General features: G+C 37.9%; 1 protein-coding gene across 3 annotated transcripts in view; it reads right to left on the bottom strand.

Moving 5' to 3' along the window:
- Positions 1–386: 386 nt before the first annotated feature.
- The window catches only part of RNLS (renalase, FAD dependent amine oxidase), a 258444-nt gene continuing 239575 nt past the window's right edge, over positions 387–19255 (bottom strand). For 2 of the 3 annotated variants that reach the window (XM_019738905.3, XM_019738886.3), the window contains one exon: positions 387–2851. In XM_019738905.3, coding sequence (XP_019594464.2) covers positions 2699–2851 — 153 coding nt within the window. In that variant the 3' untranslated portion in view covers positions 387–2698. The remainder of the gene's footprint in view (positions 2852–19255) is intronic. The other variant, XM_019738895.3, reaches the window with a different exon arrangement.

Raw genomic sequence — 19255 nt, 5'->3', positions numbered from 1 at the left:
TGCATCATAAAGTTTTATTCCAGCAAAGGCTATATTTATCAGGTAACAAGTATTAAATCACCCCACTGCTCAAGCCGTTTCTCACTTGAATATGCTCCTTTCAAAACAGAACAGCTTTTCCTTGGCTGGCTTGATTAATAAATGTTCTCGTTTGGAAATCTTGTGGCGCAGTGTGGTCCCATGGGGCTGACAAATGTACACCTTGGCCGCTATTCCAAATGGTGCGGACCCCTATTTCTCAGGGGAGCTTTATACTTTAGCCCTGGGTCTTTTAGGGCATTCTGGCCATCTGAGTTTTCTGGCCGTCTGGGATGGCTTCCAGCACAAGATAATCCCATCTCCATTTCATTTCTACAGGGAAAGAGGTAATGAAAATGAAGAACACAAGCATTTGATACATTTTACTTCCTTTGTGGAGCATCAGGGAATTGGCCTTTTCCTATCAGAGACAGATCTAAATGTAAAATGAGTTTTCAAAATGATTAAAATAGCAAGGTAACAATGATACACATTTAAATCAGGGTTGAGTTTTTTCTCATATTGCCATAGTCTTCTCAAAACAGATACAGAAGTATTAGGGAAACACACTTAGAATGAACAGATAATCAAAGTCGTCAGTAATGGCTTAGAAGAGTTCTGTCTTTAAGTAACCCATAACCTTTAAAAACTTGGTTTTTTCTCTCTCTTCTTTGGAAGATATACATTTATGAGACGACTATAACATTGTTCTTAAAGCTTCAGGATGCTTTCAGACAAATAGCTCCAGAATTACGTTAAAAACAAAATAGTTACTACATCTAAATGATTTTTCTACCATATTTTAAGGGTAAAATGAAAATAAAGACGAATGTTAACCAAATATGGGACAAAATAATGAAAGAAATCTCCATATTTTTCATCACATCATACCAGAGATCGCATTAATTTCCCTTCTCTGCTTTCAAAAGTAAGTGGTATTAGCCACATGTAAGTACTTCAGTTTTTCATCAATTGATTGCTAAAAGGACACATATAATAACATTCTATAGAATCACAAAACCCACTTTGTAGATACATAAGTGAGTTCTGCCCACGCCTGTGTATGTGTATGTCTGATTAGTGGGCATGTAAGTGTGAAACTTTAGGTACTACCTACCAAGTTAAGAAGTTTTTTGTTGAGCTTTTCTTAGTTTGAGAGGCTAAAATTTTTTTCCTTTCAAAATGATAAAATAGGACTCACCATTTTGCTTTTTGCATTAGCAACAGGTAGCTTATTTGGAAAGCTGAGGATCAATTTCTCTCCAGCTAGGAAGTCACAGGGTTGTCACTGAAGCATGTGGGTCATTGAACCACTAAGTTGGCAAATATTGAACTACTTTAAGTACATCTATTTTCTAGTTCAGTAATTTTTTTATTGTATTAAACTAATTAATCTTGACACAGTCTAAATTCCATTGTACATACTGGAATACATATAAAGGTAACAGCAGCAGCCATATAGGATAACAAAAGGTACAGGTTGACATATTTTCTCTCAGTTTCTATTTAATTTTTACCTTTCATAATAAGACAGGGTGTTTTTTTTAAGGTTAAAAAGTACTGTGTGGGGGGCCGGCCCGGTGGCTCAGGCGGTTAGAGCTCCATGCTGCTAACTCCGAAGGCTGCCGGTTCGATTCCCACATGAGCCAACGACAAGGTTGCCAGTTCAATTCCTCGAGTCCTGCAAGGGATGGTGGGCAGCGCCCCCTGCAACTAAAATTGAACACAGCACCTTGAGCTGAGCTGCCACTGAGCTCCCAGATGGCTCAGTTGGTTGGAGCGCATCCTCTCAACCACAAGGTTGCCAGTTCAACTCCCGCAAGGGATGGTGGGCTGTGCCCCCTGCAACTAGAAAACGGCAACTGGACCTGGAGCTGAGCTGCACCCTCCACAACTAAGACTGAAAGGACCACAACTTGAAGCTGAATGGCACTCTCCACAACTAAGACTGAAAGGATAACAACTTGACTTGGAAAAAAAAAAGTCCTGGAAGTACACACTGTTCCCCGATAAAGTCCTTAAAAAAAAAAAAAGAGTACTGTGTGACTTGGAAAGTCAAGATGAATCTGGTTATTTTCTTAAAATTTGAAGAGAGGTTATTTCATCTGTCAAGTTGCCCTCCCAACTACAATCCTAGAGATGAGGACATATATGACTACAATTCAGGATCATTTAATAACTCAGAAGATAAATGAGTAACAAAAATTACACTCTCTTATTTACAGTTTGGAGGAATCTTATAATTTAGCAGTTTGCAAAACTATTAAATCAGGGCATACTTGAAGATTAAAAATGAGGCTTTGATAACAAATATTCTTTATTTGGAAGTGAAATTTTCAAAAGAATAATAAAGGTTTGAGAACATGAACTGTTACTTTACTTTGACTAATTTGGGGGGAGGGTCATTTGTTATTCTTAAACACTACTTTTCCTCCAACAAGTAGTAGTCATGGCAACTCAGAAAAATGGCAAAAGGTATAAAGTCCAAAGAATTTTTATTCTAGCATGGGTTGTAACTATCAAAATTATAAAATCAATTTTATGCTCTATATAAAAAAATGACAAATGAAGAACAATTTTCCGGTAATTTCTCTCAACAAAATAGAAAACAAAATAATCAATAACAGAAACTTGTGAAAACAAAATCCCAAAGTACATGTAGAGAATAAGAACACAGATACTAAATATGGTTCTTTAAAGCTTCCAGAACACATAAGGCAGAAGCAATACAGCCATCAAAGTTGGAGTGGGTAAATCCATCCCCTCCACACACAAGGAAAGGTTTGCAATGAAGAGTCATTTGGCCAGGATAGTTGGCAGCAGCATGTGTAACCTGAAAAAGTAAAACAAAAATAAAGGCAGGATTGCAACTGACATTCTATGCTGTGTTGTGCTGTCATGTCAACACCCACCTGGGCAAGGCTTTTCAACCTGGAGAAATCAAGATGTCTCATAAGAAGCAACGGAAAACAAAACCAAGACCCCCTTACTCTGCCCCCTCACCCAAGTGTTGACACTGACATTCTTACACATTTTTATTTTCAATTAATTGATAAGATAATCAAAAGTGCGTTGAACTTCAAAATTAGGTCATGATATGATCAATTAGTTGAAAGTACAGTGATTTTTTTTGTAAGAAGGAAATGATATTCCTGAAATCATTCAGCAAGTATTGAGTCCCTGCTATGTACCAGAAAAGGTGGATTTAAGGGCTGTGTTGTTAAGGAGTTTCCAGTATAGCATGATTGCCGGCATGTAACAGTGGCATGTAAGGGCTAAGACAGAGTGAAGGAGAGGGTGCTACAGGAACACATGGGAGTGGGCCCAACCTGCACACAGAAAGCTTCAAAGGGGAGGTGACTGGTCATTTCACTTGAGTTCTGGTGGATGCATAAGAGTTTGCCAGTCAAGTAAACAGGGATAGAGCTTTCTAAAAAGAAGGGCCATCATGTGTGGATGCCTACAGTCTATGGGCAAGAGAGAATAAAGAGTGTTTAGGAAATCGTGGGGCAGGTCACTGTGTGGTGTGTGTGTGTGTGTGTGTGTGTGCATGTGTGTATAAGAGAAGGAGGTTGACTGGGGAAAGGGACATGGCCAAGAGGCAAGATAAGAGAGATATATAGGGTTTCAAAATTAAAAAGTATAAAACATAAAAAAATCTACTAAAATGTCATGAGTCATGAGTCATGAGTCAAAAAGGGGTGAAACAGCTGAAGTCTGGAATTTATTTTATTTTGTAGAACCAGGTTTATAATATTGGAAATGATGAAAGATGTATATAGAGATTATTTTCTGGAAAAAAAATTCTGAAAATTAGGATGGATGTTGCTAAAAAGCATTCACAGCCAGGAGAATAGGTCAGAGGGAACGCAGTTATCTTGGGCACTGAGATGGTTTGGCTACTGAAGCACCAAAAAAACAAATCACACAAATTTATTATAAAGGCCATCTCACTTGGGATTGCCGCCCTAGACAACTTCAGGGAGCACCATTCACATAGACTGCAATTGGCAGTTCTGCAATCGGCAGTTCTGGTCTTCCCTGTACAGTGTTTTCATAAGATTTGCTTGTTTAAAAATCACACGAAAAAAGTCAAGCAATGTAATAAATGGGTTATGGAGCTGAGATTTTGGTTCTAGATAGGCTGAGTTAGTATATGCTTTTACAATTTTTTTAAAACCACAGAAAGTTTGCCTAAGTATTCTTTATTTATACACCATATTTTGCTTTAAAAAAGAGGAGGTACAATTATTTCTTTGTTGAATCTCTTAAAGATACGGACTTTTAATGACTTGTGTCACTCGGATACAAGTGTGAAATGTTAAGAGTATCCTCTCCCTTTTCTGGAGGTCACTTGATAACAATTTCATCTATCATAGACATTGCAGATAATGTTTTTTAAAAAAACTTATGGCATAGTTTTAATTTATTATGTTGAATCGTAACTTAATTTTGTCCCAGCTTTATTGAAGTATAGTTGACAAATAAAAGTTGCATATATTTAAGGTATGTATCTTGGTGTTTTGATATATATTGTGAAATAATCACCATAATCAACCTAATTAATATATTCAATCGCTCACATAGTTACTTTGTGTGTGTGTGTGTGTGTGTGTGTGTGTGTGTGTGACATATTTTATGATCTATCCTCTTACCAGATTTCAAGTATACAATACAGTATTGTTAACCATAGCCACGTTTTAAGCATTAGCTCTACAGGGCTGATTCATCCTACATAACTGAAGCTTTGTACCCTTTGACCAACATTTCCCCTTCCCTCCAGCTCCTAGCAATTTCCATTACTTTTTTCTTCTACCAGTTTGACTATTTTAGATTCCACATATAGGTGAGCTCATGCTGTATTTGGTATTTGTCTTCCATAGCTGATAATCTTGAGATCAGCAGAAAAGATCTTTGAGTGGCTAAAATGGACAGTACATAGTGCAGACACTGAGAACAAATTGGGGGCATTCAATCAGAGCTTTTAAACTCCTGCTTTATATGGAATTTTAACAAGCTGGATTATTTGATTTGTCAGTAAAACACTAAGGGAGCAAGAACACCATTAGGTTCCTATATAAATCAGCAATTTTAGAATGTGACAACTGATAGTCTAAAAGCAAAGGATACTGTATAAACATTCAGAAACCAGACAGGCCTGGGAAGAAGCCTGGCAGTCTGGGGTGATTAAGTGGAGGGGAAAATAACTTTCTGGTTCTTAATAGGCTCCAAGGTTGCCAGCTATTTGTTTTCCTGTAATCATTAATGCTCATCTGATGGCCCCAGTATTCAAGAACCAATTCAAATATGCAAAAGGATTACTTGTTAGCATTACTTGAATGTTCACAGCATACCAAACGCTTTACATGCATACCCCATTTAATTCACAAAGCAACCGTATGAGGTGGTTACTATTATTCTCATTTTATAAGGTGAGAAAGCTGAGGTTCAGAAAGATTGTTACTTGCCCAAGGAGAGAAAACTAGAAGGTGAAGAAACAGGTATTCAAACAGAGCAGGCTGATTCCAGAATTCACCCTTTCAACACTTTCAGAAATAGTTCTATAAAGACATGATTTAAGTAAAACAAAACAAAAACATTAGAAAGTGTGATAGTGTGATTTATAAGAAATATATATTTGGTCATTTAGATGTATATCTGGTGTTCAGCCACAACTCCTGACTCACAGCTCCCAAAACCTTTGGAATTTTCCAAGTGTTGAGAGTGATAGAGGTGTCTTTTGTTACGTTAATGAGGCGACTTTTGGAAAGCAGCTAAGGATGGGGGTTGGTTGCCAGTGGAGCCAACACTGTGATTAGAGGGTTGGTACTTTCAGTCCTACCCCCCCTCCAGGGAGAGGAGAAGGGCTGAAGATGGAGTTCAAGGACTAATGGTCAAGGATTTAGTCAATCATACCTATGGAATGGAGCCTCCATAAAAGCCCAAAATGATGGGGTTTGGAGAGCTTTGGGGTTGGTGAACACAAGGACATCATCTAATGATCTAGCAAGTAACACGTTTCTCTGAGTTCTGTAAGCCACTCCAGCAAATTAATTGAACCCAAGGAAATGGTCATGGGAACCTCTGATTTATAGCCCATCAATCAGAAGCACAGGTAACAACCTGGGTTTTTGACCTGCTTCTGAAGTGGCGGGAGGGGGCAGTCTTGTAGGACTGACCCCTCAACCTGTGGAATATGATGCTATCTCCAGATAGATAGTTAACAATTAAGTTGACTTCTCGGACACCCTGCTGGTATCTGAGAGTTGTTTGTTGGTGTGGGGCAACCCCCCTCAACATCAATATTGGAATTAGTACCGGGATATATTTAGATAGTCACATAGTTTTATGCATCTGGAAGATTCATATAAATGGTATTGTGTGTGTGTATATATATATATATATATATATATATATATATATATATATACACACACATACATACACACATGTTTATCTATATATGTATAATTTTTAAAACAAAACAAAAATGATAGTCACTCAATTTTACACGTGGGAAATTCACATAAATGGGATAACTCATTCATATGTATTAATACATATACGTGTGTGTCTATCTGTGTATAATTTATACACACATATATAAATCTCCATTTGTGGTAAAGTTTTGATTCATTTCCATTGATATCCCTGTATAGATAAGCCATGGCACTATCACACATTATACAAGTATTAAGGAGGAGGTAGTTTAAGAGAAAAAGTTCTGCTCAGGGGTGAGCTGGTAATTCATCAGTGCTATGTAATTTCATTTGATGGGTGGTAAATGCCAGATGCCAGATCACATGACTGGAAAACTGGGCCACCGATCAGCCAGTCTGAAGTTTGGATGAAATCAATCTTGCTGCATTGAGGTGGAATCGCTCATTTTGCAATTACCCAATGAAGAAAATATGAAAACATGAAGTGTGTGTTGGCAAGCTCCTTCATCCATGTGAAGTAGAGAGCCCTGCAGTGGAGGAGCACATAATTGTCAAAGCCACAATCTCTCACAATAATGCAGCCTTTGGCTATGCTTCCAGCCACAGTGAGGAACCACAACTCAATGACTGTGTTTAAGACAGATGTCAGGGCTGAAACAACCCCTTGGAAATCCAGGTTGCTTCAGCTCACACGTGTGCCAGGGATGGTCAGAAGCAGCTCTCGCTGCAGAAGCTCATGCTGCAGGGTTGCTAATGTAATGTTTCTGTAAACTCAGGTGATGACTGGACTGTACATATAAATTCAAAGTAGAAAAACATTTTATTTCTAAGCTATTTAAACCCAGGTGAATGTGTTTTGTGACTTCTCTCTACCTGCAGATTAAAATGCAAACTCCTCATCAAGCCTCATCTCTTGCCATTTCTCTCACCTTTTCCACATGTCCTATCTCCATTCAAACTAAGGTTCTTCAAACACATCTTTCTTGGTTGTGCTTCTGTGACTTTGAACAAGCCATTCTGCTTGGTGATGTTGTATTGTTCCCTCTCTTTTCTGCCAAGTAAATTGCTCATCCTTCAAGAACAAGCACAAATATCACCTACTCTGAGGTTTTCTTGCTCTGCCAGGCAGGGTAAGTGCCTTTTCAGCATGTTATTTATATCTATTATGCGACTTGCTATTTTGTACTGTAATTATGTCCGCGTCTGTCTCCCTTCCTAGATTGCCTGCCCCTAAGAGTAAGGACTGTGATGCACTAATCTTTGGACTCAAGGCTGAGAATGGTGCCTTACCCCTCCTAAGTGTGCAATAAATGTTTATTGAGTTAAAAAAAAAAGAATATTGTCCACACAGTTATCAAATGAAGGTCTTCACAGGTAACCATCTATACAAAAAGTGTTGTTCAGAGGCTCCCTAGAGCTGGCAGGAACTTATGTGGGAGAGATACTGTATTTATTAGGTTGGTGCAAAAGTAATTACAGTTTAAAAGGTTAACATAAATGCAAAAATCACAATGATTTTGCACCAACTTAATAGAATGCTCTCCATAATGATGAATGGCGGACTGTCCTCTTGTCTTTTATTGTGACCTGCTTTCTGTGAGCATCTCATATGTCATGTATTAACTTGAACCACATAAACTTGCTGATTCTGTAAGTCAGGAATTATCAATCTTTATATGGCTTAACCTAATAGTTTTTTTGTATCCTGATTATTAATTGTAAAAATTCATGCAAAAAAAAAAAAAAAAGTCCCTTTGGTGTGAGAATGAAATTAAAGAAGAAAAGTAAGCGGAAAGCAGACAAGTAGGCTAATGGGTATTTCCACAAATGACAGTTGATAATTAGCAAAAAACAAACAAACAAACAAACAGAAAACAACCTCAGTGACACACATGACAATGCACATTCTTCCTTCCATACCTATGCTGGCAGCTAACGCTTGTCCTTGGGCTGTAAGACATCAACCTATATAGAATAATCTTCTTGGTTTGGCCTATAAAAGGGTTGTATTTTAGGCTGACCAGTTCTAGTTGGCCATCCAATCCATGATTTGGTTACTTAAGACCAACCTTCTCTGAAATATGGCATTAAGTGATGTTCGAGTGGCTAGATAAGAATTAAGGTCTCATAAATTCTAATCCTGGATGTGAAACTCACTTGATGACAGAATTTGGACAATCTATGAACAATCAGATTCTTGAGGGCGCATCTCTTCATTTGTTATGGATGTAAATTATACCGCATTTCAGTGAGTCTAAGGTTCCATCAATTGGAAGAGGTACCAATGTTTTACATATCAAAGAGAAAGGGAACAAAATGGTGTCAACATAACACAAAGCTTTATTCATCTATACTTACTAAAAAAGTTCTTTTAGAATTATCTACATGTAGATCGTTTGCAAGCATAAAAAGGAAATAAAAGAGGGATATATTGGTTAAGCCTTTCCAAAAACTTCCTAGTTAGAGTTCAACTTCTCTGAGGCACTCACTGTTTAGCTCCGAGGTATCGGTGTTTGCGGTCCTCCTGACACCGTCTGTCCTCTGTGCTGCCTAGAGCACTGGTGATGTTCATTTCTTACAAGAGTGCTCCACTGAATTGTCCTTTTGGGGGCTTTCTTGTGAGGCACTGACACCTGTTTGTAAGCTCTGATTGGGCACTTTCTCTTTGGTAGGAAAGAAAGGTTTTCAGACAGCAACTGGGACTCATATTTTTTTCTCCTTAAATAATTTCTTAATTTAAATATCAAGGGGTTGCTTTGGTGGTCTCGCTGTTAGATCACTAGAAATAAACAAATCCACATGTGTGAAAATGACATCCTGGTTGTCCTGCTGAATACCAACTTCATGGCATCTTATAGTTGATGAAACATGGCCAGGAAAATAGGATAAGGGGAGAAGTAAGGGGAATACTGAATAATAAATGCATAACAAGTCAAAAGATAATAAGTAGGATTCTTCAAGGAGGGTGTTTTCTGGTAACAGCATCTGGGAGTCAGGACTTCTAATATCTTCAGGGTTGCTGGTTTAAACCTTACATTTTCTCAGTTCACCCAAATGAGCAGCCTCAGGTGAAACTGACAGAGATAGACTGGTCATCAGAGAATCGATTTGTTCATTTACAAAGGTAAATGTACCGATTCTAGAACCAAATCTGCTTGTCTTCTCAGACCATTCATCTTAGTAGGCAAATTTCCTCAACTGTATCATGGATTATAGGGGTGACACACATGTGGCAACTCCCGATAGACATCACTAATCAATTGTGGCATTCTTTCCCACTGAGCCCAGAAGTGGCCTCAGCATTCTTTTTACTTCATTGCTTCAGGCAGCCACTACCAGTCAATTGGAGTTGGCACTCGAGAGGAATCCTATATACCAATCTTGGATTAGAAGATTGAAAAGCAAACATGTAATTAGAAATAAGGGAATTAAGTATTCTTTTCTGGGGTGTTTTTTTTTCCTATTTTTTCCATTAGGCCAGGATAGTCTGATGCATTGCCTTTCTCCAAACCAGAGATATGTCAATGCCAAGAATTACAATCACATCAGGAGCCATTTCCTCTAGATGATGCTGGAGGCCCAATTCCAATTCCTCCTAATAACCTTCTAATTACCTCCCTCCAGACCACTGCCCTTCCATGGGTCATTTCGGGGCTTTGACTGCTGTGTGAAAATAAAATACAGGTATTTTGGCTACAACCATAGTTCTACAAAATTACACACTAAAAATATCAGGGCTTGTGGGAAAAAGCAAGTGAGGGCAGATGACTCAGAACCTATGGAACTTTGAACCGCGCACTAACAAAACAATAAGCATCATAGTAAAGTGACATCATAGCACAGTTAATATTCTCCCAGACTCTGCATCTTGCTACAGTGATCCACCCTTTGCAGCCTCACCCCTGGGGCTTGTGCTTCCTGCTTGGAGATGCAGTTGCTTCTAAAAGAGACTTTGATCGAAGTTAAAAATGTGATCCACGGTGTAGTCTTCTTCATGAATCTGTCACTTTAGTAAAGAGGTGATATATTTGTGGTTTTTTTCATCAGTACTTGCACCTTTGCTGAAGAACTTAGCATGGAAAACCCAGTGGTTCTTTGGGCCGCTTGAAACAGCCACTATTTGCACTAAAGGAAGGCCCCTCTGGACATTCTCAGTTGTTTTTTTTCTTAAGAGCTTCACATTTGCTAAGTCTTTATCTTTGAGAAAACTTACCCTGATGACTTGAAACCATAAACATGTATGAAACCAATATGATTCCTCTGTAATACTGATCTATACCTCAATTGCATTTGAGATAATTTACATGTGAAAAAAAAAGTGTTGTAAAAGACTAGGTAAGTTTACTGCTTTCGTATGTTCCACTACATTCCCGAGGGTCACTTTAATTATCCTTGGGTATGCCTGAGTCTTGAGAGCAGATGGAAATGGTTAAGCCATCACTTGTGCTTCTGATATTCACACTGCACCTTTTTTCTTTTTTCTGTTTTTTTTTTCCCATCAATTTCAATGTCTGAGGGTGACTCCTTCCTTAAATTGTAGCCGAATTCCAGGGAAATCTCACTGTCTCCTAGTTGCCCACTAACTTGATTGGGGCAAACTCTAAGTAATAATCTCCTTGCACTGGCATTTCCCCTGCCCATTGTGCGTGTGAGGTACTGACCACACTGGCAGTATGAATAGCTAGGCAGGCTGTGATGGTATGGAGCTGATGCATACATTTCCCCACTTCCTCTCTTCTGCTGCCAGCATAAACCTGAACCCACGCCATGGAACATAAACAGCAGAAATTGAATATTTGGTTAACTTATTCTTTTATAGCCCCTATGCAAAGCTCAAAGGAAGTGGTTCCCAAAAGTCACTCTATGGCAAGAAGAGAAAAAATAAGGAGAATTATATAAGCTTTTTTTTTTATAGAGCTAAATGTATTCTATTTATAAATTTGTTATGAGTTATATCTTTATTGTGTTGGGGGGTTATTCTTTTCATTAAATTCTTAGAGCTGTTTTTGCTTTTCAAATTCTTAACTGCTGAAGAAAAAGTTAGCAGTATTATATAGATTCCCAAAACGTTTAGAGGTAATTTACTGGTCCATGAAATAAAAATGCTTGGAACCACTGCACTGGGGCAAAGCACTTGATGTGGCTCCGCACAGAGTCTGTCAACCTGAGGAATGTTTCCGTAAGGACGGGGTGGGGGCAGGGGCAGCAAAGGTTGGCATTGAAAAACCATCAGTAATCTCAGCTAACAATGGACAACCTGAGTGTGCACTTGATGAGTGGATGAGTAATTTTAAAAAATAGAATAACATCTTGTGTAAAGCTTTTTTCCCAGAAACTTGCACAACCTCTCTTTTATGCAAATATTAATTTAGATAGAACCAGAATCTGGGGTAACAAATTCTTTGTTCGTTCACCTGTGGCTAAATATTCAGATGTTAACCACCAAAGGTGTGATGCAAAATAGGGATTTCAGGGAAAAGACTTGCTTAAATATGGAATAAATACCCACTTTCAAATCGCATGCACCTAGAGTATAAATGTAGTTTGTATTGATTCTCTGTATCCATCTCCGTCTTACCATATTCCCAAGGCATTGATTATAAGCATCTGTCATATGCCTGTTTACAAAAACAGGAGAAATGTAAATAAATAAAGGAGAGACCAGAACTTATGCTGATGTCAATGAAAATGTCTGTTTACACATTTACATATGGGGAATGAGTCCAGGCATTTTGAAGAAGATGGGACTTCAGTATTGTGTCAATAATGAAAAATACTGTCAACCCCTAAGAAAATTTCCATTATATAGGAAAGGAAGATCTGGGAAATGAAAGTTGAATATAGATTTTTTTTTAAGAGTACAAAATATTTTCTATTGGTCAAATTAAAAATGTAATGTTTCTGTTCATTTTTCTTATTTTTTAAAAGTCCCTCTGGGGGTTGATGAAAATGCAATAAAATGTTGCTGATTCCTCTACACTTAACTCATTGAACTGCAATCTGGTAAGAGATATCATGTTTAAAAGCCTTTTTGAGCAAGCTATGAGGGCCGTGTAGCATTCATTTTTGTATTCCCAGCATCTATTACTCCATTATACATGGCTAATGTTGAATAAATGTTTGCTCAAAGAAGGTATGCACGCTGGCCAAAAAGCAACTACAAAGCTAATTCAAACATTTGAAAGTTTTAAATTCTCGGCTTTTGAATAGTCTTTAAACACAGTGGACTTTTTTTTCTCTATAAAAAATAATTTTCTTCAGTTTCTCAGTCTCTAAATTGTCCTTTTTTCTTTCTGAATTGCCCTGCTATTAGCCTCCTTCTATTTTATCAATGTGACACCTCACCATTCTAACCCAGTTCTTGAGCAGTTGCACTGTCCAGGAGACAGTTAGGTATTCTGGTGCCCAAGATTCTTGCTCTGACTCTTTTGTCATCACCCCTAGAAAGCTGAATTCTCTGCCTGTAGCTCACCTTTTGTAGACTCCAGCCTAAGGCACCAGGAATATCTGAATCAGCCTGAATCTTAAATAGGAAGTAAAGACGGTTTCTTACTCAAATAATTTACCCTCATCTCATAAAATGCCATTGTAAAGAATACCTTGAAAAGTGTATAAAATATAACTAGATAAGTGTGTATGTGTGAGTGTGTGTATGGTAGAATATAGAGATATTTGCCTTTATTTCAAAATGTGGAGACTATTGTGACACAGTCAATGCTATTTCCATAGCTTATGGCTAAGCTGCAGTAAACCTGCACAGATAAAAAGCCTAATAATTGAAATAATTTTTTTCTCTGGGAGATGGTAAATACAATCTTAAAAGCTATAGGTGTCAGAGAGAAAAGAAACCAATTTTTCTGGGTGAGCTGGACAATCATGATATCTCTATCTTTTAAAAATTCTTTCTTAGAATAGTCAGATTTTTGTGGCACAACCAAAAATCATATACATATGGAGTATATTTGTTATATTGTTAGGAAAAGTGATGATAAGAATTATTTCTGAACTATACATTGCATATTATTGAAGATAAGTTATACTCAGAACTGGGGTAATAATGATAAATTGGGGGTGTTCATTATACCATTTAATCTATTTTTAGGTATATTTCCTTTAAAAATATTGTACCTCTTTTGGCCACTGGTGTTTGAGACTCTCAGTCCTATATTATGTTACAGTACTTAATATTCATAAAAAGCTTTATCAACACATGGTTGCTTTTCTGCAGAGATGATAATTTTTAATTGGTTCTTATGTGTTACATTCATCATCTCATGTTGCCTCTGTTCTACTTGTCTCTCCAGTGTTCTATTATGTTTAATGGTGATTTTATAAACTCGTTTCTTTGTTGTGCTTTAGGGAAAGGTTTGCTTGTACTGTGGATTCCTGGCTACAGAGCTCTGTATCTGGTACTACAAAGAGCTGCTATAAAGCTACTATTGGTTGGAATACCCTAGGTGTGAAGAAAGGGATGTGGTTTGGTCAGTTCTCAGTGGAGCTTTTCACTTTATTGGTATTTATCTATTCTATTTGAATAAACCACTGGGTAGAGGCAGGCAGAATGTGCCACAAATCAATTATATGATCCATGTAGCAGCTTTAGTGAGCTTGAACTGCAAAAAACATCGTTTGCTGAAATTGTATATTCAGTTGCTGAGGTCTACATTGAATCCATGTAGATCTAGTCTATCTTTTAAAGTCCTGAAAACACTGGCGCAATCTATTTTGATGAGGATTTGTTCAGAACAAGCACACAATAAAGAATGAGATGCTGTTTTCTCTAGTACTGATGCAGTAATAATGGACAAAACAATAGTCGTATTGCATTTTCCTTTAGAGTTTTTCATTTAATAGAAAATTGTTCTGTCCTTCAGCAAATTTTAGTATATTCATTGATTAACTCTTCAAATATCTGTTGTGTTCCTAGTGGTTGCCGAGCCTTGTATAAGGGTACAAAAACTAGCTCCTAGCCATAGGTGATTTAACGACTGGAATCCTTTTGTTTCCATCTAAATGTAAATGTTGTGCCACAATTTCTCAAAGGATCCAACTGCTTGGGATCCTGGGATGCAGAAGGCCAAAAGTGCTTTTGATTGTGAGTCTAGAGATTAACCTAAAGTCATCTTTTCTACTCAACTGAGCCTAATCACGCCTCTCCCATTTAAGTTAATAGCTGCTTAATTCCTCCCTAATTCAATCTTTCTTCATCCCCTCTCCCATTTTTTTTTTTTTTCTTTCTTCTTGACCATCCAGAAGCATGGCCCTTATTTCTTTCTGGTTCTCGTTTATATCGAATGGACCCAACAGCTTTTTGTTTGGGCTGTGCAATTATGACAGAAAGATTGCAACCATTTGATCCTCGGGTCTAGAAGCAACCTTCTTTCTACTTTCAATACTGTGCAGATAAAAGGTTCAATGGTTGTGCTCCTCAGAGAGACAATAGTGGGGGATAAAAAAAGCAAGTGGTTTTAAAAGTCAGTTTAACTGTGGTATAACTTATATATAGTAAAATTCACCCTTTTTTATGTGTACTGCTCCATAAATTTTGGCAACATACACAGTTATGTCAACTACCACTATAAACAATGTGGAGACCATTTCTATCACATCCCCCCCAAAATTTCCCTTTGCCCCTTTGTGATTAGTTTTCTTCTCTCAATCACAGCTCCTGGCAACCACTGATCGGTTGTCTGTTCCTACAGTTTTGCTGATCCCAAAAAGCCATACAAATAGAATAATACAATAGGTAGCCTTTGAGACTGGCTTCTTTCACTTAGATAATGCTTCTGAGATTTATTCATGCTATTGCAAATATTAGGAGTTTTCTCCATTTTATTACTGAGTATTTTTTATTTATGGATGTACAACAGTTTGTTCATTACCAGGTGATGCATATTTAAGTTATTTCCAGTTTTTGGCCATTATTAATAAAGCTACCATGAACATTTGAGATGTATGGATGTATGTCTTTATTTTTCTTGAGTAAATCCCTAAGGGAGGGGTTGCTGGGTCATTTAACTTTGTAAGAAAAGATGAGGCTGTTTTCCAAAGGGGCTGCACCATTTTGCATTGCCACAGTGATAAGTAAGAATTTCAGTTGCTATACTTCCTTGCCAGCATTTGGTCTTCAGGGTTTTTTATTTGAGCCGTTCTAGTAGGTATGTTATGGTTTTTCACTGTAGTTTTAATTTACATTTCCCTAATGACCAATGAAATACAGCATTTTTATTGCCATCCACATTTCTTCTATTTTCTGTGCTGTAAAATACACATAATATAAAATTTTCCATTAGTAAGAGCCACTGGCAGACGCTTATCTGTTTTCTGTCTCCATGAATTTGCATATTCTGGATATTTCATATAAATGGAATCATTCAAGATGTGGCCTTTGTGTCTGGTTTCTTTCACTTAGCATAATCTTTTTGAGGTTCATCCATGTTGTAGCATATATCAGTATTTCATTACTTTCTTTTTGTCCTTCAAGTATTTAATATGTGCATTTCTATATAATTTCCCATGGCTCTTCTTATTAGAAATATGTTGAACACATATTTCCCACATCATGACTGAGTTTTAAAAACAGGTACAATTCATTGATTTTTATGGCTGAATGATATTACGTCTTATGTTTATACCACATTTTGTTTATCCATTCATCAGTAGGTTGTTTTCACCTTTGGCTATTGTGAATAGTGCTGCCATGAACACATTTTTCTTGAACACATGTTTTCAGTGCTTTTCGTTTTTACCTAGGAGTGAAATGGCTTGGTTGTATTGTAATTCCACGTATAACTTCCTGAGGAACCGCCAAATTGTTTACCACAGTGTTTGAACCACTTTATATTCCCACCAGCAAGGCACAGAATTCCAATTTCTCTCACCAGCACTTGTTCTTTTGCTTTTTCCTTTTTAAAAAAATTATAGCCATTTTAGTGGGTGTGAAATGGTGTTGCATTGTGTTAATTTCTATTTCCCTAATGCCTAATGACATTGGGCATCTTTTCGTGTGTTTATTGACCATTTGTATCTCTTCTTTAGAGAAATATCTATTCAAGTCCTTTTGCCCATTTTAAAAATTGGATTGTGTAGTTTTTTCTGTTGAGTTGTAAAGTTTTTTAAAAATATATTCTCGATAGTTGAACCTTTTCAGCGAAGTGATTTACAAATATTTTCTCCCATTCTATGGGTTGTCTTTTTACTTTCTTGATAATACTTTGATGCACAAAAGTTTTGAATTTTGATGAAGTCCAAAATTTCTATTTTTTTTATCTTGTTGCTTATGCTTTTGGTGTTATATCTAAGAAACTATTGCCAAATACAAGACTGTGAAGATTTACCGCTATATTTTGGGATAAATACCCAGAAGTGGGTATTTATCTGAATAATGGGTCTTTCATTGTTTCTTGTTATAGCCTTTGTTTTAAAGCATATTTTGTATGGTATAAATATTTCTACACCAGCTGTTTTGTTTGTTTGTTTGTTTCCATTTTCATGAAATATCTTTTCCCATCCCTTTACTTTCAGTCTCTGTGTTTCTTTCTATCTGATGTGATTGTCTTCTAGGCAGCATATGTAAGGGTCTTCTTTTCTTATCCCTTTAGCCACATTATTTTTGATTGGAGCATTTAACCTATTTACATTGAAACTAATTGTTGATAGATATGTAGTTATTGCCATTTTATTATTCATATTTTTTATCTTTTTTTTTTTCCTTTTTGTCTTAAAGAAGTCCCTCTAAGATTTCTTATAATACTGATTTGGTGGTGATGAACTCCTTTAGCTTTGTATTGTCTGGGAAGCTCTTTATCTGTCCTTCAATTCTATATGACAGCCTTACTGGGTAGAGCAATCTTGGTTGTATGTTGTTGCTTTTCATCACTTAGAATATTTCCTGCCACTCCCTTTTTGTCAGCAAAGTGTCAGTTGAGAAATCAGTTGCCAGTCTTATGGGAGCTTCCTTGTAGGTAACTAACTGCTTTTCTCTTGCTGCTTTTAAGATTCTCTCTTTATCTTTAACCACTGGCATTTTAATTGTGATGTGTTTTGGTGTGGGCCTCTTTGGGTTAATCTTTTTTGGGACTCTCTGTGCTTCTTGGGCTTGTATGTCTTTTCCTTTGCCAGGTTAGGGAGGTTTTCCATCATTATCTCTTCATATAGTTTTTTATTTCTTTGCTCTTTCTCTTCTCCTTCTGGTACCCCTGTATTGCAAATGTTGTTATGCTTGATATTGTCCCAGAGGTCCCCTTAAACTATCCTCATTTTTTAAGATTTTTTTCCCCCCTGCTTTGATTGGATGTTTTCTGCTACCTTATCTTCTAAATCGCTGATTCAATTCTCTGCTTCATCTAATCTACTGTTGATTTCCTGTAATGTATTCTTCATTTCAGTTACTATATTCTTTATTTCTGACTGGTTCTTTTTTATGTTTTCTATCCCTATTTTATGTTTCCTATCTCTTTGTTGAAATTTTCCTTGAGATCATTGAGCATCCTTATAACCAGTGTTTTGAACTCTGTGTCTGATAGATTGCTTGTCTCCATTTTGTTTAGTTCTTTTTCTGGAGCTTTGTTCTATTCTTTTATTTGGGACATGTTTCTTTGTCTCCCCATTTTGGCTGCTATCCTGTGCTTGTTTCTGTGTATTAAGTAGGGCTGCTATGTCTCCAGGTCTTTGTATAATGGCTTTATGTAGGTAGTGTGCTATAGGGCTCAGTGGCGCAGTCTCCCTGGTTACCTGTGCTGGGTGCTCCAGATGTGTCTCTTGTGTGGGTTGTGTGTGCCCATCTGTTGCAGTGAGCCTTGATTGCTATTTGCATGTCAATGGGAGGGATTGAGCTTGGGTTGACTGGTTGTGAGGACTGGCCATAACTATAGCAGTGGAGCTGTGGTGCAGGGGCTGACACTGCAGAGCAGGGTTCACTTTAGTAGGTCTCTGCAGCCTGCCTAGTCTTCCCTTTGGGTGTGTTGTTTTTGGAGGTGACCAGGTGATGTTCTGGCTCTGTCCAAAGCTGGCCACTGGGCCTGCCCATCCCGGGGCTTCCTGAGAGGGGCCCTGCCTCAGGCCAAGTTCAGCCACAGCCTATGCCCTGCTCAGGGCCACCTGATATGAGCCACAAAGCAATCCATAGATGGCTGCCACCTGTGCTGGGCTTGGAGGTGCCTCAAGAGGCTAAAACAAAAACTGAGGCCAGCTTCCACTAGTGCCAGGTTTGGGGCTGCTCAGCCAGAGGGAGGGGAAACACCAAAGGCAGATGCTGCTTGTTTAGCTTTTGTGAACCTTTTAGAGATTTTAGGAAAGTCCTTAGCATAACCTAAGATGAGCCTTTTGGGTGGAAAAGACACTGGAAGTTGTTTGGGGATGTCCGAAAGTTGGGTGCAGCAGGGTCTTAGGGAATCACCAGGGCAGGGCGGAAGAACAGTGTTAGCCTTGTTGACGGAGACTCAAATATGGCAGCACCCGTATCTGCATGCCTGGAGTGGGGAGGGCTCAACAACGAAACCATGGATTGTGCCAGCACCTCTGTCTGAGAGACAGCTGCCCTTCTAGCCTTCTACCTGGAGCCAGACAATTCAGTTCCTCCCCATATGTCCCGACGTCTTTTGAGCTGTTGCCCCAGTGCTAGAATTCATAGTGAGTCCATCAGCTAGTAAGTCTGTGTGCAAGCCCTTAAAGAGGATAGCCTAGGACTCCAGTTGCCCTCTGTCTCACTCAGCCACAATCTCCACTGGTTTTCACAACCAGAAGTTATAGAGATTTCTCTCCCCAGGAGTGGAACTCTGGGTTAGGGAGCCTGGTGT

This window comes from Rhinolophus sinicus, chromosome 15, assembly GCF_057876585.1.
Source record: "Rhinolophus sinicus isolate RSI-liver-muscle chromosome 15, RSI-T2T, whole genome shotgun sequence".
In the NCBI taxonomy this organism is placed as follows: domain Eukaryota; kingdom Metazoa; phylum Chordata; class Mammalia; order Chiroptera; family Rhinolophidae; genus Rhinolophus; species Rhinolophus sinicus.
The sequence above is the reverse complement of the archived record's forward strand: the minus strand, read 5'-3'. Positions and strand labels throughout refer to the sequence as shown.